General features: G+C 37.7%; 4 protein-coding genes across 5 annotated transcripts; 2 read left to right on the top strand and 2 right to left on the bottom strand.

The window, feature by feature from the left end:
- Positions 1 to 1,344: 1,344 nt before the first annotated feature.
- On the top strand, positions 1,345 to 5,279 carry LOC144639427 (melanopsin-like). 2 transcript variants are annotated; one of them, XM_078498754.1, is made up of 2 exons: positions 1,345 to 1,561; positions 3,704 to 5,279. In XM_078498754.1, the coding sequence occupies exon 2, from the start codon at positions 3,734 to 3,736 to the stop codon at positions 4,751 to 4,753; it is 1,020 nt and encodes a 339-aa protein (XP_078354880.1). In that variant the 5' UTR covers positions 1,345 to 1,561; positions 3,704 to 3,733; the 3' UTR covers positions 4,754 to 5,279. The 2 variants fall into 2 exon arrangements, with proteins under 2 accessions (XP_078354880.1, XP_078354881.1); XM_078498755.1 differs by having other exon boundaries at positions 3,698 to 5,279.
- Positions 5,280 to 7,446: 2,167 nt separating this feature from the next.
- Positions 7,447 to 9,426, top strand: LOC144637957 (uncharacterized). Its single transcript, XM_078497040.1, has one exon. The coding sequence runs from the start codon at positions 7,462 to 7,464 to the stop codon at positions 9,184 to 9,186; it is 1,725 nt and encodes a 574-aa protein (XP_078353166.1). The 5' UTR covers positions 7,447 to 7,461; the 3' UTR covers positions 9,187 to 9,426.
- A 2,304-nt stretch (positions 9,427 to 11,730) lies between these two features.
- Positions 11,731 to 12,483, bottom strand: LOC144639086 (tyramine receptor tyra-2-like). Its single transcript, XM_078498344.1, has one exon. It carries the CDS (start codon positions 12,481 to 12,483, stop codon positions 11,731 to 11,733), a length of 753 nt encoding a protein of 250 aa, XP_078354470.1.
- Positions 12,484 to 17,047: 4,564 nt separating this feature from the next.
- On the bottom strand, positions 17,048 to 18,170 carry LOC144639009 (melanopsin-like). The gene has a single exon (XM_078498275.1). The coding sequence runs from the start codon at positions 18,168 to 18,170 to the stop codon at positions 17,136 to 17,138; it is 1,035 nt and encodes a 344-aa protein (XP_078354401.1). The 3' UTR covers positions 17,048 to 17,135.
- Between the last annotated feature and the right edge of the window lie 2,725 nt (positions 18,171 to 20,895).

Genomic DNA, 20,895 nt, shown 5'->3' with positions numbered 1-20,895 from the left:
GAAAAACTTGAGAAGTAGCTGTTGATGAACAAACCGATTAACAGGAGTAGACTTGGAGTGAAAAATGCATGGCCTCGGAAGAAAAGATGTTTATCCACTCACCTCCCACTAAGCAACAAACATAAAACAGCTCTTACACGACACTTAATTAGTATTTTGCGCCAGATGAATGAGGTATACTGTTAACAGCCCTCTTATGAACGGTGAGAGAACTGGATACCAGCGCAAAACGGAAAGGGGGGGGGTAGAGAGCTTCACTTGCTCCCCCCTCCTGATCCTTCTTCTTTCTGGCATGGGAAGACTGCTTCGAGATTATGTTTGTTCCAGATACGGATGTCCATTAAGTAATCATGATTGCTGTATATCTGCGAACAAACATTACCTTATAGCAATAAAAGAAAATGCTGGGTATTTGTATATAAAAGTGTGCGAGGGGGGGGGGGGGTCATACAAAATTTCTGACTGATCAGAGGGGGGACAATAACTGAATTCACTCCTTTAGAAGAACCTAATATTTTCCCACTTGAAGCCCATTTTCCAATTCCCCCCCCCCCCCCTCCCTGATAATTATTGCACAGTCCCTAAGAGCGATAAGAGGCGGTTAATGAGTGGGGTAGAAGTTTCTTTTTTAGGCAGAAAGGGAGATGGATATTTTTCAAATTATTGTATTTTTGTTACCTCCTCTATAGATATATTAAATCCGGAATGTCCTGGACAAAAAAATGATAAAGAGTAAAAGGTTCCAAAATGGCGGTTCGTCTTGTGAAGCTGTGTTTTCTGATCTTTCTGCGCATGCACCGTAAGACTCGCGCAGCTCAACCCGACTGCGGGCTCAACTGTTCAGCGACCAGATTCCACATAAGTAAAACAAACGTTTATTGAGCAATTATCGTATACATTTCCATAAAACTTGTTTAACAGTATGGTGAAAAATTATAAAAAGAGAAATTAGGACAATGACACTGATGAGAAGGATGGAAAAATTAATTTACACTTCAAAAGGAAATTTGAAAGTGTTTCACCTCATCTATATTTCATCATCTGTTCGCCTGTTACGAAAACCGTAATCTATCTTTATAATATTTTTGTATTTATATTTCCTGCTATCAACATTATGCAATAACAATGCAATATTTCCAATTTACCGTGTCTGATACATATTGACACAATTATGTTCATATATCAGATGAATATCTATAAAGCAAATTTCACGAGACAAATCTTAATACCAGTTAAACCGATGGCAGCAGTTGTGTACATAATGAGCGGTGTAATTTTCACCTTTATAATTGTCGGCGACTGTGATATTTGGTGATATTTGCTCTGTTTGTTTCTTCGTTACAGGCACCCTTAAATGTGTTGCGGCTAAGATATCAAAGTAAATTTGCAGCTGCTTTGCCTTCAAAGGTTTCCACCCGCTTACTAAGAGCTTTAAAATTCGCTCTGCTTCCAGAAGACCCACTACAAACGTAAGTTTGCTTCAGATCCGCTTCTTGGTACTTCAATTTTGCGCGCACAATCTCGAAGGACAAGTGTTAAAAATCGATTGCATCATTTCAAGGTGAGCACAATTGTAAGTTAACATGTTAAGATAAAATGTAAATTGTTCCAGCACTAAGATTTTTTTAACCTGTTCAAGAATTTCATTTAAAAGATGATACGAACAAAACAAATTATAGTTACACATTTTTACAGGGTCACATAACGTTTCATACTCAAACGATATGTTCTCTATTCGAATAATAACCTTGATATTTTGCTGGACTTCTATTTTAACAAAAGCGCCTGGAAAAGGAATCAGTTATATTTCAGCATCAATGTCTGATAAGTTTACAATTTGTGGAGTTTGAAAAGGTAGTGTAGTTATTCTGTTTGCATAACAGATGAAAAATACGCTTTCTGGATCATGGATTTTAGGGCTAAAATTGTAGTTTCCATCAAATGGTTGAAAGCCGTGAATTTTGGCCCTTCTCTCTCTTAGTCATTTCATATTTTTGTGACTTCTGTTAATACAAGTAGGCCATGCCATTCACTGAGTCAGGTTAGCTTAGAATTTATTTGCCCTCGATCGCGCATTCGACCGCCGTTTTAAAAAATGGTGTATAGTTTATTCAATTAAAACATGTTAAAAATGGGTATATCGGTAGACGAGACGAAATTAAAAATTTTTTTTTGAGAGTTCAATCATGTAAAGCCATTAAAAATACCATATAATAGCAGTAAGAAAGTTTTTGTGAATATTTTCGCAGTGAAAGTTTCGAGTTTTAGGATTTATGTATTTCCTGCACAAACTTACTGGCAACACGAATTTTGCCCTGGTATTGTGGAACAAAATTAAACGTTATGATTTCAATGTTTGATAAACAAGATATTGACCGCTTAAATATACGATAATATACTTTTCTAAAAACAAACGGAACTCCATTTTTTCAAATTAGTTTCTGTAGATCTTTACATGTAAAATTATAATTTTAGTCTTTCTTAGTGTAGGTGTCATTCAATCAGTGAGCCAAGATGATTAAAAATGATTTCGGAAAGTAAACATACTCAGATCAATTGAAAAAAGACACCAGCTGATCAACACTAGCTGAAAAAAAATTATTAAACGACTTTCAACAAGAAGCAAATTATTAATCCTTCTTGACGTGCCTTAACTAAGTTCGCCAAGCCAAGCTTTTGCATCCCGTTCTAGTAGTATAAAAATACAGAATTAACCATGCCGTAAAACAATTGTTCATCTCAATAGAACGGTTTTCACGTGAGTGTCGAAGTAATTCGCGTTTTCATTGGTTTTGCATAACTACACTTGGTGATTGGTGTAAAACTCTCGCGCCAATTTCTGAGCCAATCAGAAGTAAAACCAAAACCAGTGATGAATCGCTCGCGCACGTTTTCCCGCGCTTCGTGCCGGCTACATGTTTTTGCTTCGAGTTTTGATTGGTTTACTTGATTGTCTGTGTCCTTTGTGATTGCCTAGAGTGATTATTTTGGTTGTGGTTTTAAAACACTCGGCTGAAAACTGCTCTAATGTACCGGTAACCATAAATGAAAACTGCATATTTCGTCAGTTATCAAAATATTATCGAAACGGGAGTGGGGAAAGAAATTACATTTAACAAAAAAAGTTTTAAAACCGATCAACAATAGCCCAGCTTGTTAATGGTCTTAACAGGACAAGGAAAATGTTAAAAAAGATAAAGTAAGCATGAAAACATAACTTTTTTAAAAGTGGAAAATACACAGTTAAGCCGTTTCAGAGCATCTTCACGAACGGACACAAAGTATTTCCTCCATTTGGACTGAATGTTCAGGATAAACTGTCGCATTCTCGTCCCCAGGATCGCCTGTCCCAAAAAGAGTAAGTAGAATCCCTTTGTTGTAAGAGATTTTACTACGGTTGATTTGAATAACTACGTTAAATTCTGTATGTTAAAAATCTAGCTATTCAAAACCTCGTACCCCAGACCTCGCCGGCTAAGAAGGCAAGCGGCTCTGGGGATGGAAATGTCTTTGACGGACAATGAAGGACATTGTCCCATCCTCGTCTCCAGCGTCTTCTCCGCTTTTCAAGATGGCAGGCCGCCATTTTGAAAATCGTTAGTTGATAATGTCCTTAGATAGAACTCCGTTTTACCAACTGCCACTTCTAAATTAAAATTATCTTATCAATATAAATTAATATTTATTAAATTTTTAGTTTCAGACTGACAACCTTTCTAACCAGCTTCACACAATGTCTCAATCAGCATCCCAAGATCCTCTCGGTCGATCACTTGCTGAAATTGGTGTCGAGGTGACCATGGCCATTCTAATCTGCCTCATTTCCACGCTTGGCAATTTGCTGGTGGTTTATGTTATCTATAAAGACTCCAGGCTCAAAAGTATCACGAACATTTTTATTCACAATTTGGCGCTGACTGACATCTCCATGGCAACGCTTCACATGCCGTTCTGGGTAGTGAGCATGTACACGGGAACGTGGAGTTTTAGCCAAAAGTGGTGTGAAGTCTCCGCATCAATACAGTTTACCTTGGGTATGGCTTCCATTCTTAACATGGGCCTAATTGCTCTGAACCGATATATAAAAGTCGTGAAACCAGCCTTGTACAGCAAGCTATTCGCCAGTAAAAGAGCGGCTCGGTTATACTGTCTTCTTGTCTGGCTGATTGCAATACTTTTGGCTACGCCGCCGTTGTACGGATGGGGGAAGATGGCTTATCATAAGAAGTTCTTTGTTTGCACTTTCAACTGGCAAATCGAGCACATTTCATACGCCATATTGACCGCAGGCGTAGTCGTTAACGGAACCACAGCCGCAATATTTTATTTCTATTACAAAATCTACAAAACGGTGAAAGAAAGTACGCGAAATGTAAATGCTCATGACACAGAAAATGGCGTCGGTACTTCAAATTCTCACCGTACTGATATGAAACTACTGAAGACTACTTTTACCGTGGTCTGTGTCTTTTTGATGACATGGGGTCCGGTATCGATAGTTGTTATTATCGAGACCGCTGGGGGTGTTATTCCAAGGGAGGTCTATACGGTAGTTATCTACCTGATGTTCTCCAGCAGCCTGGCAAATCCCATTATCTACGGAATTATGAACCCGCAGTTCAAACTGGCCTTTAAAAAGGCAATAAGTTGTGGTCGTCTTGGCAACGAAAATATCAATCAAAGTTGTACAGATAATAGAACGAGAACAGGTACAACTAGCATGCTTCAAGTAGAAGAGATGGAAAAACGTTGAATTTTAGCGAACATCATTCCTCTTCCAAGCGTCGAGAGGAGTGCCTCTTGTCTAAATTATCAAAATACCGTCATACCCTGCGATACAAAGGAGAAAAAAAAAATAAAACGTATCTTGCTATCGTGTGCCGCGTGCACCCCTTAAATGCCCTTACAAAATCCCTTGATGTGTTAATCTGACAACAGCAAATGTTCGCGCCAGTTGTTTAAAAACACGAAAAAAATAAAAAATTATAGACTTGTTACACCTATAGAAACACGGAAGTCTCCGTGACAATGGAATGGAGCCCGCGGTGGACTAACCTCCAATCAGCGGTAATCTCTTTAAGTGGTATATTCGTTGTGCACTAATAGATTTCAAATGTAAAAATTATGTATACGTACAGTAGTTTCACTGTGGTAAACATGTTCCATGAGTCTATATTCCATTAAAATGACCTTGCTGTGATTATTTGACGAAAGCTGATATAAGGTAGTAAATGGTTCCTTTGTTCGTTCTTAGCTTAGAGACACTTGTTAATAATGTTTAAGCAAGAATAAAAGATAGTTGAGTCTCACCGTAGAATGCCGCCTGTAAGCCCTGGGCTTATTCAACTTTGACCTTTAGCCGGTTTGCTATTGAAAAGACACCACAGAACTTTCCAAGGTTTTCTCGATCGATCCGAATCGATCCAGAATCGGTCCAAAATCGATCAGGTCGATCCAAATCTATCCAAGATCGTTACAGAATATGAATTGATCCGGATCGATTCGGATCGAACGAATCGAGTCTGTATCGATCTGGATCTATTAGGATCGAACCGGATCGATTCTGTATCGATCCGGATCTATTCGGATCGAACCGGATCGATTATGTATCGATCCGGATTTATTCGGATCGAACCGGATCTATTCTGTATTGATCCGGATCGATTCGGATTCACAACAGAGGGTATGAGTGGAACCAATTTCTTCTCTGGGGTCAATGATAGAACTAGTTCTTACCCACATTGTACAGTTGAAACTGACTTCAAGTGACATTGAAACTCACATTGTTGTCATTGTACCACACTGTTCAAAGTAAGTTGATTACGCTGGAATTCATCCCAAGAGTCAAGAGCAAATAACTAGAAAAAAACTAGCAAGGTAAACTTTTTTAAAGTTATTTAAGGTAGAAAGTGAGGGTCAGGTGTATTGGTTCTGGATCTGAGAGATTATATTGCTAAGACTATATAGAAACAGTTGTTCGTGAAAAAATGTAAAAGAGTGGTACAGCATATTGCCATTTTCTATGCAGTCACTGTTCCTTTGTACCTGTATAAGCCACATCCTTAGTCATAGGAGGAGCCATGGGTGAATAATGGATTGGTTTCCTCATCCCTTTGGTTTAAATACGTAGAAGACACTTTCTTCTCAGGTTTAAAGTTCTTCTAGTAGCATGATCATTCAAAGCCCTGGTTCTTGTAAAGTACTCAGTAAGATACTTTTGTGCAGTTTCTTCTACAGGCAAAATTTTACCAGGTTGAACCAGAGTCTCATTTGCCACTCTGAGAACATCTTTCCTATGCTTAAGGGGATCGCATTCACTGAGGAGAGTAAATCTCAACATCAACGAGATGGACTTTGACATTAATTTAAAATTAAAATTAAAATTAAAATTAAAATTAAAATTAAAATTAAAATTAAATTAAATTAAATTAAATTAAATTAAATTAAATTAAATTAAAATTAAAATTAAAATTAAAATTAAATTAAATTAAATTAAAATTAAAATTAAAATTAAAATTAAAATTAAAATTAAAATTAAAATTAAAATTAAATTAAATTAAATTAAATTAAATTAAATTAAATTAAATTAAATTAAATTTAAATTAAATTAAAATTAAAATTAAAATTAAATTAAATTAAATTAAATTACATTAAATTAAAATTAAAATTAAAATTAAAATTAAAATTAAAATTAAATTAAATTGAAATTAAAATTAAAATTAAATTAAATTAAATTAAATTAAATTAAAATCAAAATTGAAATTGAAATTGAAATTGAAATTAAAATTAAAATTAAAATTAAAATTAAAATTAAAATTAATTTAATTTAAATTAAATTTAAATTTAAATTTTATATTTAATTTTTATTTAGATAAGTAGTTTCTTGGATATAGATTTTGTTATGAAATTTAGCGATATAAAATCACGACGTTTCGACCTAGAGTCGACAAGACCAAATCTGAAAAATGGAATAGATCTTCCACTGATTTTGAGCGGAATGTTATTGCTGAAGAGCTTCGCCAGAAAACCAAACAAACTGCGGAGTTGAAGAAGGAAATCAGTGATGTTTACCAGGAAATCAAGGAAGAATGCTCGCCGCTTCGCTTCATCTGCATTCTGAAAACGATCGTCACCCTTCGCAACGAGCAATACCAACACCTAATGAGTGGTCATACCAAAAAGATCTCAAGACTTCTGGCCGCCGATACGAACATCGATGAGCACATCAAGAACATATCCTCGTACAGGCTCTCGTTTTTCCAAAAGCTGGTATTGTGTCGAGGGCTTAACTTTTCTCTCCCACAACGAATATCACCGAGGGAAATCCTAGCAACCTTTGAAAAGGCATATTGGAAACTAGAACCGAAGCTTAGCAGCGACGATAAAGAATTAGCAGCGGCAACATTACGATCGATTGCCCTTAATTACAGCGAACGCAAAGGTCCAGCACCACCTAAAGCAATGCTGCGAGCAATAGGCCAGCTTAAGAAGAGAGATGACATCGTTGTTACCAAGCCTGATAAGGGCTCAGGAGTAGTCGTAATGGACAAAACTGACTATGTGCGTCTGTTGCAGGAGTCATCCATTAATGACGAGACAAAGTTCACGCCCGTAGGCCTTGAGAGACCAAAAACACGAGGAAGACCTCCGAAGCATTTCCATCCGTTGCTTCAGAAAGAGAAAGAGTTATCCTCGGTGGTACAAAGAATCTTGCCCAAAGCTATTGCTGATTCAGTAATCCAGAAAGGCTCGAGACTTGCCCATCTTTATGGTTTACCAAAAACCCACAAGAAGAAGCTAGCCATGCGTCCGATACTGTCGGCTACTGGAACATACAATTACAAGCTTGCAAAGTGGCTGGATGAAAAGTTGAAACCCTTGTCCGTCAACGACCACACCGTCAGTGACATTTTCCAATTCGCCAATGAACTCCATGGGATGGAAATCAACGACCATGACATCTTAGTGTCATATGACGTATCTTCACTTTTCACCAACGTACCTGTAGATGAAACCATTGAAAACATCGCAGAAAGAGCCTTTGAAAACGACTGGTTCAACAAAGAACACAATCTTAACATCACGAAGTCGGATCTGATTGAGTTGTTACGAGTTGCGACGAAAAATCAGCTTTTTCAGTTCGAAGGAAGCCTTTTCGAACAGGTGGACGGTGTTGCTATGGGTTCGCCACTGGGACCTCTCATGGCTAACACATTCATGTGCAACATCGAGAAACAATTAGAAACCAGAAACGAGATGCCTGCCTTCTACAAACGCTATGTCGATGATACGCTTAGCGCAATGCCTGATGTAGAAACAGCCTCTGAGTTCTTAATTACATTAAACAACAGTCATCCTTCTATCAACTTCACAATGGAGCTTGAAGAAAATGGCAGACTCCCCTTCTTGGGAATGGATATCATCAGGAATGGATGCCATTTAGACACGAAGGTGTACCGAAAGCCTACGGACACCGGGCTATTGTTACACTATCATAGCCATGTGGATGTAAGATATAAACGATCACTATTGAACACCATGCTCAACCGTGCATTCAAGCTCTCTTCTTCGTGGAAATTGTTTCATCAAGAGTGTGAACGCCTCAAAGTGACTTTTTCCCGTCTGTGCTACCCAGAAGAACTTGTACAGTCTACCATCCGTCAATTTATTGAGTCTAAAGTGTCCGAGGGTGCACCTACCCAACAAAACGATCTTGAGAAGCAAGACCCAATCAGAATCGTGCTGCCTTTCAAAGACCAGAAATCTGCAAATTCGGTCCGCAGACAACTTGGAGACCTCAGCCGGAAGATCAAGGTAGACATCAGCCCCGTGTACACAAGTCGTAAAATCAAGGATGAAATCAAAGTGAGGGAAGACAAGCCACCCCTTGTGAATCAACAATGCGTTGTGTATAATTTTCAGTGTAACCTGTGTGATGCAGGGTATGTCGGATACACGTGCCGACATCTTCACCAACGTATTGAAGAACACAAGGGATCGGCCATTGGCAAACACCTCAAAGAACAACACGATATGGCCCCAGATGACATTGCGCAGTTTTTTAGAATTTTGAAGAAGTGTCAGAGCAAGTTTGACTGCCTTATTTATGAAATGTTTTTTATCAAAGAACTGAAACCAACTCTGAACAAACAATGCGATTCCATCCGCGCAAAACTATTTGTTTAGGTCGGTTCTTCTTTTTAATTACTCTTATTGTTTCTGTATTTTTAAGTTTTTTAACCCCTTTTAGCTTCATTAATATTTTGTCACTTATTTTTACATATTTTATCGCATTTCAGCGTTCGTGACAATTTTGCCTATTTTACTATTTTAATATATTTATGCTAATTTTATATTTTTATTCGCACTTGAAAATGACCTCGGAGAGGTCGAAACGTCGTGATTTTATATCGCTAAATTTCATAACAAAATTTTTATTTAATTTAATTTTTATTTAATTTAATTTTAATTTTTTTAATTCTTAATCCTTTTTATCGGTGCGCTGTTCTAGCGCTAGCTTGAATATAATGCAAATCAAACAGACCGGAATTAAAGTAAATGACCCAGCTCACAACGAGTCTCTCGTAGCTCAGTTGGTTAGAGCGCCCAACCGGTATCTGGGAGGCCATGGGTTCGATTCCCGTCGGGGATTCAGAATTTTTCTTTGTCCCATGCTCGAGTCATGTTGAACACTTCATCTTCATTATTTATTACCGAGCTTAAAATTTACCATCTTTATTATTTACTACAAACTTGATGAATTCGACATTGCTGATCCTAGCAGTATTCAGGACGCGTGTCACTTATCAACCTAGTAAATGGCCCAGCTCACAACGAGTCTCTCGTAGCTCAGTTGGTTAGAGCGCCCAACCGGTATCTGGGAGGCCATGGGTTCGATTCCCGTCGGGGACTCAGAATTTTTCTTTGTCCCATGCTCGAGTCATGTTGAACACTTCATCTTCATTATTTATTACCGAGCTTAAAATTTACCATCTTTATTATTTACCAGACCGGAATTGTTTGCTAGTTGCAATTATATCACTGGTTTGACTTGCTCAATGTTTTAGCGTAAAATCGTCTAACTTTATTCAATTGCTAACATTTTTCAAGATATGCGGCAGTTGAGGCGAACAGAATAATTGAGCAGTTTCTAAGGCAAAATTAAGAAGTCGCTAGTTTGTAAATTCTACGGTTAGAATTTTGACGTAAGCAAACTTTGTTTCCCAAGGTGTCTTTGGTCATTTCAAAAACTTTCACCTTGGCATTTTAAAAATAGTCGCGTCTTATCAAAGAGGTCTCAGAAAAACGCTTATTACTTAGAAAATCTTCCTTGTTCGCCATTGTTTTTTATATTGCAATATTTCAGGATTCTTCTGTCAGGCATGACAAAATCTAAGAAATCGCTTCATGTTTTGCTGCCACACGCGTGCCACGACATGCCATGACACGTGTGCGTTGACATGAGTGCCATGACACGCGTGCTACGACAGGCGTGCGATAACACGCGTGCGATGACGCGCGTGCGATAACACGCGTGCGATGACACGCGTGTCATGTTACGCGTGCCACGACGTTTGTGATTGCACGCGTGTAATGACACGCGTGCCATGACACGCGTGCGATAACACGCGTGTCATGTCCCGCGTGCGACGACACGCGTGCGGTAATAGGCTTGCGATGATCACGCGTGCCATGACAAGCATGCAACACGCGTGCGATAATACGCGTGCGATGACACGCGTGCGTGCGGTGACACGCGTGCGATGACACGCGTGCCACAACAGGCGTGCAAAAACAAGCGTGCGATAACACGCGTGCGTTGACACGCGTGCGATGACGTGCGTGCGATGACACGTGTGTTATGTCATGTCACGCGTGCCACGACGTGTGCGATAGCACGCGTGCGGTGCGGTGACACGCCTGCGATGACACGCGTGTCATGTCAGGCGTGCAATTACGCGCGTGCTACGACAGGCGTGCGATGTCGCGCGTGCGATGACACGCGTGCGATGACATGCGTGCGATGACATGCTTGTGACTACACGCGTGCCATGATACGCGTGCGATAAGACGACTAATTACTATTCAGAAACTCGACTCTTAACAACATCAACCGGCTAACAAACCTTTTAATCTTAAAAATGATGTTTAATACATCGAAAAGTTGATTCACATTATTATTAATTATACGTATAAGCTAAGGGCTGGAACATTTTAGGAGTTGTGTTACAATATATACTGTCAATTAATTTTTGGTCTGCAAAAATTACCTTGTAGTCAAAAGAAACCCCGGAATAATAGTTTATTGAGATAGAAATACACAAAATAGGTAATAAAAAAAAACAAAACTGAACAATGATGGTTAACATTGCGAAACATTGGGAAAGATTGCAAACAGCTTATTAGAGGCTAATATCTTCAATATGTAACCCTAGGTCCCCAAATAAAGAAAAACCATTGAAACATTTCGGTATATGAGAAGCTGCTGCTCAGAAAAAACTTAGACATGCATATTCAGAAAGAATAATTAAGAATAATTGAGCAACTAATTTTTAGCTTTATAGTTACTTAGACGATTTTAAATTAAGTACGTTACTAGTATCACCTCTACCTTCAAATCGCCACGAAACTCTCGCAAGAAACCCACAGCAAATTACGAATGTGTCTTGTGAAAGTTCCTAAGCTTAAAAATAAACGGAAATTTAATACGAAGAGAAAAACTTGCTGGAATTAAGGACAAAGTGTCATTCCCAAAACCACGAAAAAACTGTCTGTGGGTTCAAAATGCAGGTAATAGTAAGTACCAACGCCATTTTCTGTAGCATGAGCGTTCATATTCTGTGTACTTACTTTCACCGTTTTGTAGATTTTGTAGTAGAAGTAAAATATTGCTGTTGTTGTTCCATTGACGACTCCACCTGCGGTTAAAATGGCGTATGAAATGTGCTCGATTTGCCAGTTGAAAGTGCAAACAAAGAACTTTTTATGATAAGCCATCTTTCCCCATCCGTACAAAGGAGGCGTAGCTAAAAGTATTGCAATCAGCCAGACAAGAAGGCAGTAAAACCGAGCTGTTCTTTTACTGGTGAATAGCTTGCTGTACAGGGCTGGTTTCACGACTTTTATATATCGGTTCAGAGCAATGAGACCCATGTTTAGAATGGAAGCCATACCCAAGGTAAGCTGTATTGATGCGGAGACTTCACACCACTTTTCGCTAAAATTCCACCTTCCCGTGTGCATGCTCACTGCCCAAAATGGCATGTGAAGCGTTGCCATGGAGATGTCAATCACGGCCAAATTGTGAATGAAAATGATTGTGATGCTTTTGAGAGTCGAGTCTTTATGAATAACATAAACCACCAGCAAATTGCCAAGCGTGGAGGAGAGGCAGATTAGAATAGCCATGGTCACCTCGACACCAATTTCAGCAGGTGATCGACCGAGAGGATCTTGAGATGTTGACTGAGGTATGTTCACCATTTTTGTTGCACTAGGTAGCAAATGTTGTAAATGTGAAACCTAAAAAAACATGGTTGAGGTGATAAGGCTTATGACGTGTATGACATAAATGCAGTAAGTAAAAAAGGTCAGTAAAAACTTCATTTAGGCGCATTTGATCATATTCACATGCTAATATGCGCCATGTAAATATATTATTATTATTATTATTATTATTATTGTTATTACTTATGAGGGTAGCACTGTTCCGATCAAACGGACTGTGGTTTCAGTATAAGTGCATGAAAGTCATGCAACACACAAGAAATGAGCGAAATCTATTCTTCGAGCCAGATCGACGAGACTGCTTTTTCAGAGACAGCCTCTTAATTTGCCTAAGGTTTAAGCCATAACAATTGAAAATAGAATTTCAGGCTTAGATAAATGTAGCATATATATGTGTATATATTTTGTCTTAATATGAAACAAATATTTGTTACAAAAAATTGTCAATTTGGCAGTTAAGCATATCACATCTTAACTCTACCTTTATTGATTGTTTTACCTATTTTTTCAATGTGAACAGCGAAAATAAATGACTTACCTTTTCGCCAAACCAGGAAATCAAATTTGAAAACAAAATTGCTTCTTTCTGACCAGGTGTATGTGGTATCACTTGTAAAGCAGCGTTTATTTCCTTTACACATTACAGTCTCAAAAATCGACCGAATGAATTTTAACCTTAAAGTTTAGTCCGTTAAGATGTTAATAATCTCTTTAAATTCAGCACCCGCGATTTTTTTGAGCGAAATGGGACGGGTGTACACAGGCTAGCAAATATCAGTTTATGTCAATTCAATTTGGGTTTTAATAAATATAAGTTTTCAATCGCAAGAATAGATGCGACCGTTGCAATTATAGAAGTACTTAATAGTGTTAAAAAACGTTTTAATACGTCATAAACTTCTTATTAATAACTAGTTCTTAAGTCAATGCCGTAACTTAAGTACTGAATAGAGTTAAAAACGTTTTAACACGTCATAAACTTCTTATTAACAACTGGTTCTTAATTAAGTCCAAGGCTGCATCTTTAGTCCTTTGCTCTTTAACTTATTGTTAATGATTTAGCTTTCTCTTTTAACAATGTTCTATCTGATCCGTTCATACTGCCAAATGGCACCAAACTCAACTCTCTTTCTTATGCAGACGACTTAATTATTTTATCACAATCAAATCTAGGATTGCAAATTTGTCTTAACAAGCTATTTTAATACTTTTAATATTGCAACACCTGAATGCTGGAAATAAACCCTAAGAAAACCAAAAAATGATTGTTCAAAGATGCACAAAAAGATATGATCATAATGCTTTTCACATAGGCAATAAAATAATAGAAATTGTTCAAGACTATACCTATTTAGGGACCCGCATCTCATCTTCAGGAAATTTTACACTCTCGCTTGAACACCTACGGCAAAAAGCTCTTCATGCTTTCATAAGTCTAAAACGGAACACGGATTTAAATAAACTGAAACCTTCAAAGAAGACGAAGATCAGGCTATACAAAACATTGGTCAAACCAGTTCTCATGTATGGTTGCGAAACATGGAAAATGAACGAAGGTGATGCTAAGAAAATCGATGTGTTTCAGAACCGATGGCTGAGGAGGATAATGAAGATTAAATGGCAAGATAAGATTAGTAATAGAGAGCTACTGGAAAGGGCTAACGTGGAGAGGTTGAGTGAAGAGGTAAGAAGAAGGAGATGGCGATTCATTGGACACATCCTCAGACAACAACCTGACAATGACTGTGTTACAGCCCTGACATGGACCCCAGAGGGAAAGAGAAAGAGAGGCAGGCCAAAAACAACCTGGCGGCGCACAGTAGAAAGGAGAGGTCCAAAGCAGGGTGGCAGTCCTGGAGAGAGGTGCGCACTGCAGCGCAAGACAGGAATCGATGGAGAGCACATGTGGAGGCCCTATGCGCCAACTTGGCGCCAGGGGACAAGTGAAGTGAGAAGTGAAGAAACCTTCAATAGCATGTAAAATTTTCGACTCAAAGATCTTACCAATTTTAACCTACAAAAGTGAAGCTCGGGGTGCCTTTGTGAAATCAGACTTTAAGTCGTGGGACCTTTTCCAATTGAGAAAACTCACTTACAGTTCTGTAAACGATTCTTAGAAGTACATAACAAGGTATCCAATTGAAATCATGAAAAAGAAGTATATCTCGTATTGGAACCAAACCCTATAAAATTCGCAAAAACGTAGTTTTCATTACACTATTAAAAATAATTATAGCCGTTCTGTCTACCTAGATTTTAAATTAACAAGAAGAAACCCTTTTAGAAAAACATTAGTAAAACTAAGGATATAGCTGTCACAAACTTAGGATCGAAACAGGTAGATATGACAAATATCTAATATATAGATATCAACAAAATTGAAGATGAAACTCACTTTTTGTTAGTTTGCCCAAGCTATATATTCCCCTATGCGAGACATATTCTTCTTTAAAATTAAACCTAAAACCCCATTAATAGATTATTATCACATAAAAGCTTATTATCACATCTTATGAATTCCACTGACTATTTTATTAACATTTAGCTATTAAAAAATCATTTATCTCGGCATGCTTTGAATAGAGAGACAATCTCGTTACAATGATCACCACCTCGAATCGTTAAAATGAACAATTATTGTAGTTCTTTTTATTTTATTTCATGTTATGTTATTTTCTGTTTTACTAGTTATCTTAATTAATCAAATAATAAGTAATTAAATACTACTGTATTCAGATGTACATGTAGTCATGCAAATAAAGCTTGTTGTTGCTTTGGTTCGTTTATTCATATATAAGTTCTGAGATTTGCTCATTACAAGTGCTTCGAATAAAAATCGTCTCTCTTTGATGAGAAGCAATCCTATTGGTAATAGGTCTTTCGCACTAGTGAAAAAATTGTATGACCAATCACAAGCCCGATACGATTTTTTTCACTAGTGAAAAAAAACCGTATCGATTTTCCCTCCATTTGAATTGGTAGTCTGACTTGTCGTTATAAATTCTTACTTGGCTTTACCGACGGATTTTGGAGAATTCTCTAAATGTCGAGAGTAGAACTCAAGTTACAACGAAAACTCTCAACAGGGAATGTAGAAACTGGGCCAAATATTAAGAACCGAAGCGGCAAAATGCCTGGCAGCAATTTTGAAAAAAACATGCACAACATTCGTCCGACGAACGTTAAGCGAAGTGTCTTCTCAAACCTTTCGTGGCGGATTGAAATCGCTTCGGAAGAGCGACGAAGGAACGTTTCTTGTCAGCTAGCTTCAGGTAAGACTTCGTAGACTTTCTGTGAATAGATGTTTATTGCCTTCATTAATATCGATTTTTTTTTTTACAGAAAGTCAAAAACTCAAACGAGTTCAACTTTGATTTTTTCATTCATTCAGCTGCTCGGCTGCGAAAAACATTGTTAGATAGTGATTTTCGTGCTGTGTTGTAAACAAAATTAATCTTTATTTCTAATTTACAGTAATCCAATAGTCTAATCGCATTTCTATTTGCTCTGTAGATTAATAATAAGAATAAAGAATTAAACTTGCAAAATTCTTTGCAGTTAAGCTGAGTTAAGCCGAATGTTTATATAATGAACAATTTTCTCTTTTCGACCCCGCGACGGCGATGTTAATGTTTGCACTCAAGTTTATAATATGTCAGTATTCATATAATAAACAATTTACTTTATGCTAGTTCGCTTGTACGATTTTTATTCACTCGCTGTGAAAAGCAACGAACTCACTCGCCAGCTGACTCGCTCGCTGCGCTCGCTCCTTCCTTCTGTTACAGTAAAAACCCGCGAGTAAGAACCTAACATTTAAGAACCTGTTAGGCTAAAATTTGCAAATAAGATACCATTTTTATAAGAACATATTTAGCCTAAAATTTGAAAACAGGTTCTTATTTTCTAAAATTTATTAAATATGTTCACTTCTGGGAAAAATATAATAAGTCAACATTATGGATCATCTTTTGGAGATACGTAACCTAGAAAAGGCCGAATACCACTAAAATCTCTATTAAACGACATTAAAAAATTTTCCTCGGAAATTAAGAACCTTTTAAGAACCGAATTAGCCTAAATTTGTGTTAATAACCATTTTTGTAAGAACCTGTTTAGGCTAATCTGAAAAACAATAGGTTCTTACTCGCGGGTTTTTACTGTATTCTTCACAACTCGTGAAAAAAGTAAGTCCGCAATGCGTACATGTGCGGCTTACAAGTCTACTTGTTGCATGTAATAGACCATATTCACGATAGCCGCCATGATGGTTTTCATATTATAATGCAATTTAGCCACATTGTCCGCCAGGGGGGCAAACATTGAAATGATGCCTTTTCTCGGAAAATCGGCTCGTCGAAGAAGTGAACTATCTGCTTCAAAATCACATTTGAGAGGCAAGCTATGGAATAATGATTTCATGATTAAGGTTAGTTTGAAAACGTTGTTCGATGACTTAACTTGTTAACTACGCAAGCTGTATTCTTTTTATGAAAGCGTACGAATTGCGTAAAACTTAGAATATTTTTACCATGATACTTGGAACAAAGCATGGTATGAATAAAATTTTCAAACATATTGTGAACATGATGTGAAGTTAAAATATTGCAACCATAAGTGATGTTTATTTAAGCTACGCCTACGGTTTCGACTTGTATTGTTATTGGACATTCTACAGCTGTTCTTGATCCATTTCCTGTACAATTTCGATTTGCATTTTCGTTACCATAACCACCGCAGCTTAATGCCTTTTTAAAGGCCAGTTTGAACTGCGGGTTCATGATTCCGTAGATAACGGGATTTGCCAAGCTACTCGAAAACATCAGGTAGATAACTGCCGTATAGACCTCCCACGGAATAACACCCCCAGCGGTTTCGATAATAACAACTATCGATACCGGACCCCATGTCATCAGAAAGACACAAACCACGGTAAAAGTAGTCTTCAATAGTTTTATGTCAGTGCAGTGGAAATTTGAAACACCGACGCCATTTTCTGCAGCATGAGCGTTCATATTCTGTGTACTTATTTTCACCGTTTTGTAGATTTTGTAGTAGAAGTAAAATATTGCGGTTGTGGTCCCATTAACGACTCCGCCTGCGGTTAATATGGCGTATGAAATGTGCTCGATTTGCCAGTTGAAAGTGCAAACGAAGAACTTCTTGTGATAAGCCATCTTTCCCCATCCGTACAACGGCGGCGTAGCCAAAAGTATTGCAATCAGCCAGACAAGAAGGCAGTAAAACCGAGCCGCTCTTTTACTGGCGAATACTTTGCTGTACAGGGCTGGTTTCACGACTTTTATATATCGGTTCAGAGCAATTAGGCCCATGTTTAGAATGGAGGCCGTACCCATGGTGAACTGTATTGATGCGGAGACTTCACACCACTTTTGGCTAAAATACCACGTTCCCGTGTACATGCTAACTACCCAGAACGGCATGTGAAGCGTTGCCATGGAGATGTCAGTCAGTGCCAAATTGTGAATGAAAATGTTCGTGATGCTCTTGAGCCTGGAGTCTTTATAAATAACATAAACCACCAGCAAATTGCCAAGCGTGGAAGTGAGGCAGATTAGAATAGCCATGGTTACCTCGACACCAATTTCAGCAAGTGAGCGACCGAGAGGATCTTGAGATGCTGATTGAGGTGTGTTCACCATTTTTGTTGCACTAGTTGGGAAAGGTTTGAAGATTGAAAACCTAATAAGGAACAACAAAACCAAACTTTATGGTTGTGGTGATCTATAAGGCTCGTTCACACTTATAAGACAAACGCACACGCACTGAACCTAAAAGCAAATAGATAAGTACGCAAGCGTCAATTGTTCATTAGAGAAAGCGTAGCTAATTTGGTATCCATGACAACCAAAGCCAAACATTCTTGCCAAGGCCTTCTGGGAAAACTTCGCAAAAACGCCACGGTTACGATAGACTACTTGCCACTCGAGAGAGACAAAACCACCACAAAAGCCGTCTTTAAGAGTTTCGCCTAAACACCTTAACAAGACTAAACCAGTTTAAACGCACATCATTTGCACCGACACTACTAAATCGTAGTTCATTTAGGGTGCAAACTGTTTCACGTTTTGTCGTGAGGTGTCGCTTAAACTCGAAATTACATTGTAACGTGAGCTTCGCGTGGCTTTTCGGCAGTGTCTTCGTTGTTCCTCGTTGGCTCTGCAGCCGGGCAAGTTATTGTATAGCATAGAAATATGATTAGCGTGAGAAACGATATCACAATAAAACACTCGCTCTTAAATCTTGATTTCTAGAAACACAAAATACTGTTTTTAAACTCCAACACCGAAATGCTTTCGCTTCATAGCGAATGCAAGTTAAAGTTTGACATACATTCCTGAAAGCACCGTTAATAGGATAACCTGAATAGCTTAAGAACCCACAAAAATCTGGATTGAAGCCAATTTCTTGATGAAGTTATAAGACAGTTTTTACCTTTTTAATCTTTTATTCGTCTAACGTTTACCAAGACTTAAGCGCTAAAAGTAAATGCAACAAATTAGGGAATGATCTATAAATATTTCTTAACCTTTTTTGTGCTGCAGATCTTCAGAATGAATCTTTCAGAATGGAATACACATAAAACGTATCAGTTCAACTTACCTATTCCAGACGTTATTGTGTAACCAGAAAAGATCCTTTTGGCATTGTTACCTATATTTGTTTGAAGCATTTAATCAGTCTATCCAGAATATGGATTACAATTTTAATTCCCGCAGGAAAACAAATTGCTTCGGTACAGGTGTCAAAGTTAACTCTGATTAGCTTTGGGTGACTTTTTCCCCCTCCCGCTGATGTTTCAATGGCTTTTTTCGACAAATTTTAGCGAAGCCTCAATTTTAAATTTGTTACAAGTCATAGAATTTCTCAACGGATATTGGTAGAATTAAACAGGCTGTTTCTGGTGTTTAAAGCATCTACCTTATCTTCAGTGCAGAAAAAAGCCCGACTCATGTTAGGAGTCAGGTATTAACCCAAATAACTTTACAACTTCATCATAAACCGGCCATGTTACTTTCTGAAAGACTTGGAGATGTTGCCACTTCTGGTCCATATAAAACTACACATATCTGTTGTACATATAATCGTTTCTGGTTTGACTATATTTTAAAACCAAATGAAGTACTTGGCAATACATCGTGAGGGTTTTAATTATTTATTACACACTATAAATCATTTTTACGCAATATGAAATCAATTTCAGTTTCCTTGGAAATAAATCAATTGCTTTATTTATCGTATTCTTTCACTTTGTGTGTTTTCCTATCAATTTAGTTCAGGGAAGCTGGAGAAACGGAATTACATGAAAGAATATAATTATCACTGAATCAAATTCAAAATCAGCCTCAAATTCAACTTTAAGGAAACAAAGAACTTTCTTGCTGAGTATTTATTCATTATAATACTGCAAAAGAGCAAAAACCACACTTTAGGAGTGTGGTTTTAATTTAATCCGGATGTAAACTTTAGCGAAAAGGTAATTGGAATCGAAAATTATTTAAGCTCCCGGGACCATCGTATACTAAGATTAATTGGGCTCAATTTCCGAGGTTCTCTCTTATGCGGTCGTCATGTGGACTCATTGATCGCATGTATCTTTAGTAAACTTCCCGTTAACAACAAACCACCAACTGAAGTCTCTTCAATTCAAAGACAGCTGTGTCTTGTCCAAAAATTGTTGACGTTTTTCCCTCAGAACAACCAATGCGGCTTGTTTTATGCCTTTTTTGCGACTTGCGACTCCTTAAGCCATTGCATTTATTTTACAGTCTGATGGTTAAGGGGGCAATATACCTGAATTTGAATGAAATTTTAAGAGGTTTAGAGAAGGGATTGAAGAACGAATTAAAAAATTGAAACACCACCAGACAGTTGACCCCACACAAGAGCACTACAGGTTGTCAGGGGACTGCCTGGTGTCCGTCTACCAATTTTAAACTTAAAAGTTTTTATTTTAAAAACACAATAAATCTCCAATATTTCTTATTTCTCTAAATTTAACTAATTCTTTGCGAAAAAACCATCTTCTCCGAACATCCCCCAAAATCAACAAAAAAGTACCAAACTGTATGCGATATTGAGAGCGTTTTTGGATTCCTTGAAACGCGAACGAAATATTTCCGTTAAACCAGTGTTAAGCTGTGAAAAAGCGACCTTCATGTAGCAGCTCTGGCAAAGTCCTCACATGAATGGCTCTCCACCCTTCGAATGCCCCTAGTCCCCAAAACAATAGCAACTGCAACACTAGAAGACCAGTAGAATTACAAGCTTATGAGAGCTGCATGCTACACTACCGTGATAGATATCTTTCGATAATCGCGCGCTTAATTTTTTTTCCTTACGAGTGACTGGTGTCATAGATCTACA

Source organism: Oculina patagonica, chromosome 14 (assembly GCF_052425735.1).
Source record: "Oculina patagonica isolate OP01 chromosome 14, crgOcupat, whole genome shotgun sequence".
NCBI lineage: Eukaryota > Metazoa > Cnidaria > Anthozoa > Scleractinia > Oculinidae > Oculina > Oculina patagonica.
Note: the sequence above shows the minus strand (reverse complement) of the source record. Positions and strands in the feature narration are given on the sequence as shown.

Coding starts and splice junctions, on each gene's coding strand:
- LOC144639427 (XM_078498754.1), top strand. CDS start 3,734: ATGTCTCAATCAGCATCCCAAGATCCTCTCGGTCGATCACTTGCTGAA.
- LOC144637957 (XM_078497040.1), top strand. CDS start 7,462: ATGCTGCGAGCAATAGGCCAGCTTAAGAAGAGAGATGACATCGTTGTT.
- LOC144639086 (XM_078498344.1), bottom strand. CDS start 12,483: ATGGTGAACATACCTCAGTCAACATCTCAAGATCCTCTCGGTCGATCA.
- LOC144639009 (XM_078498275.1), bottom strand. CDS start 18,170: ATGGTGAACACACCTCAATCAGCATCTCAAGATCCTCTCGGTCGCTCA.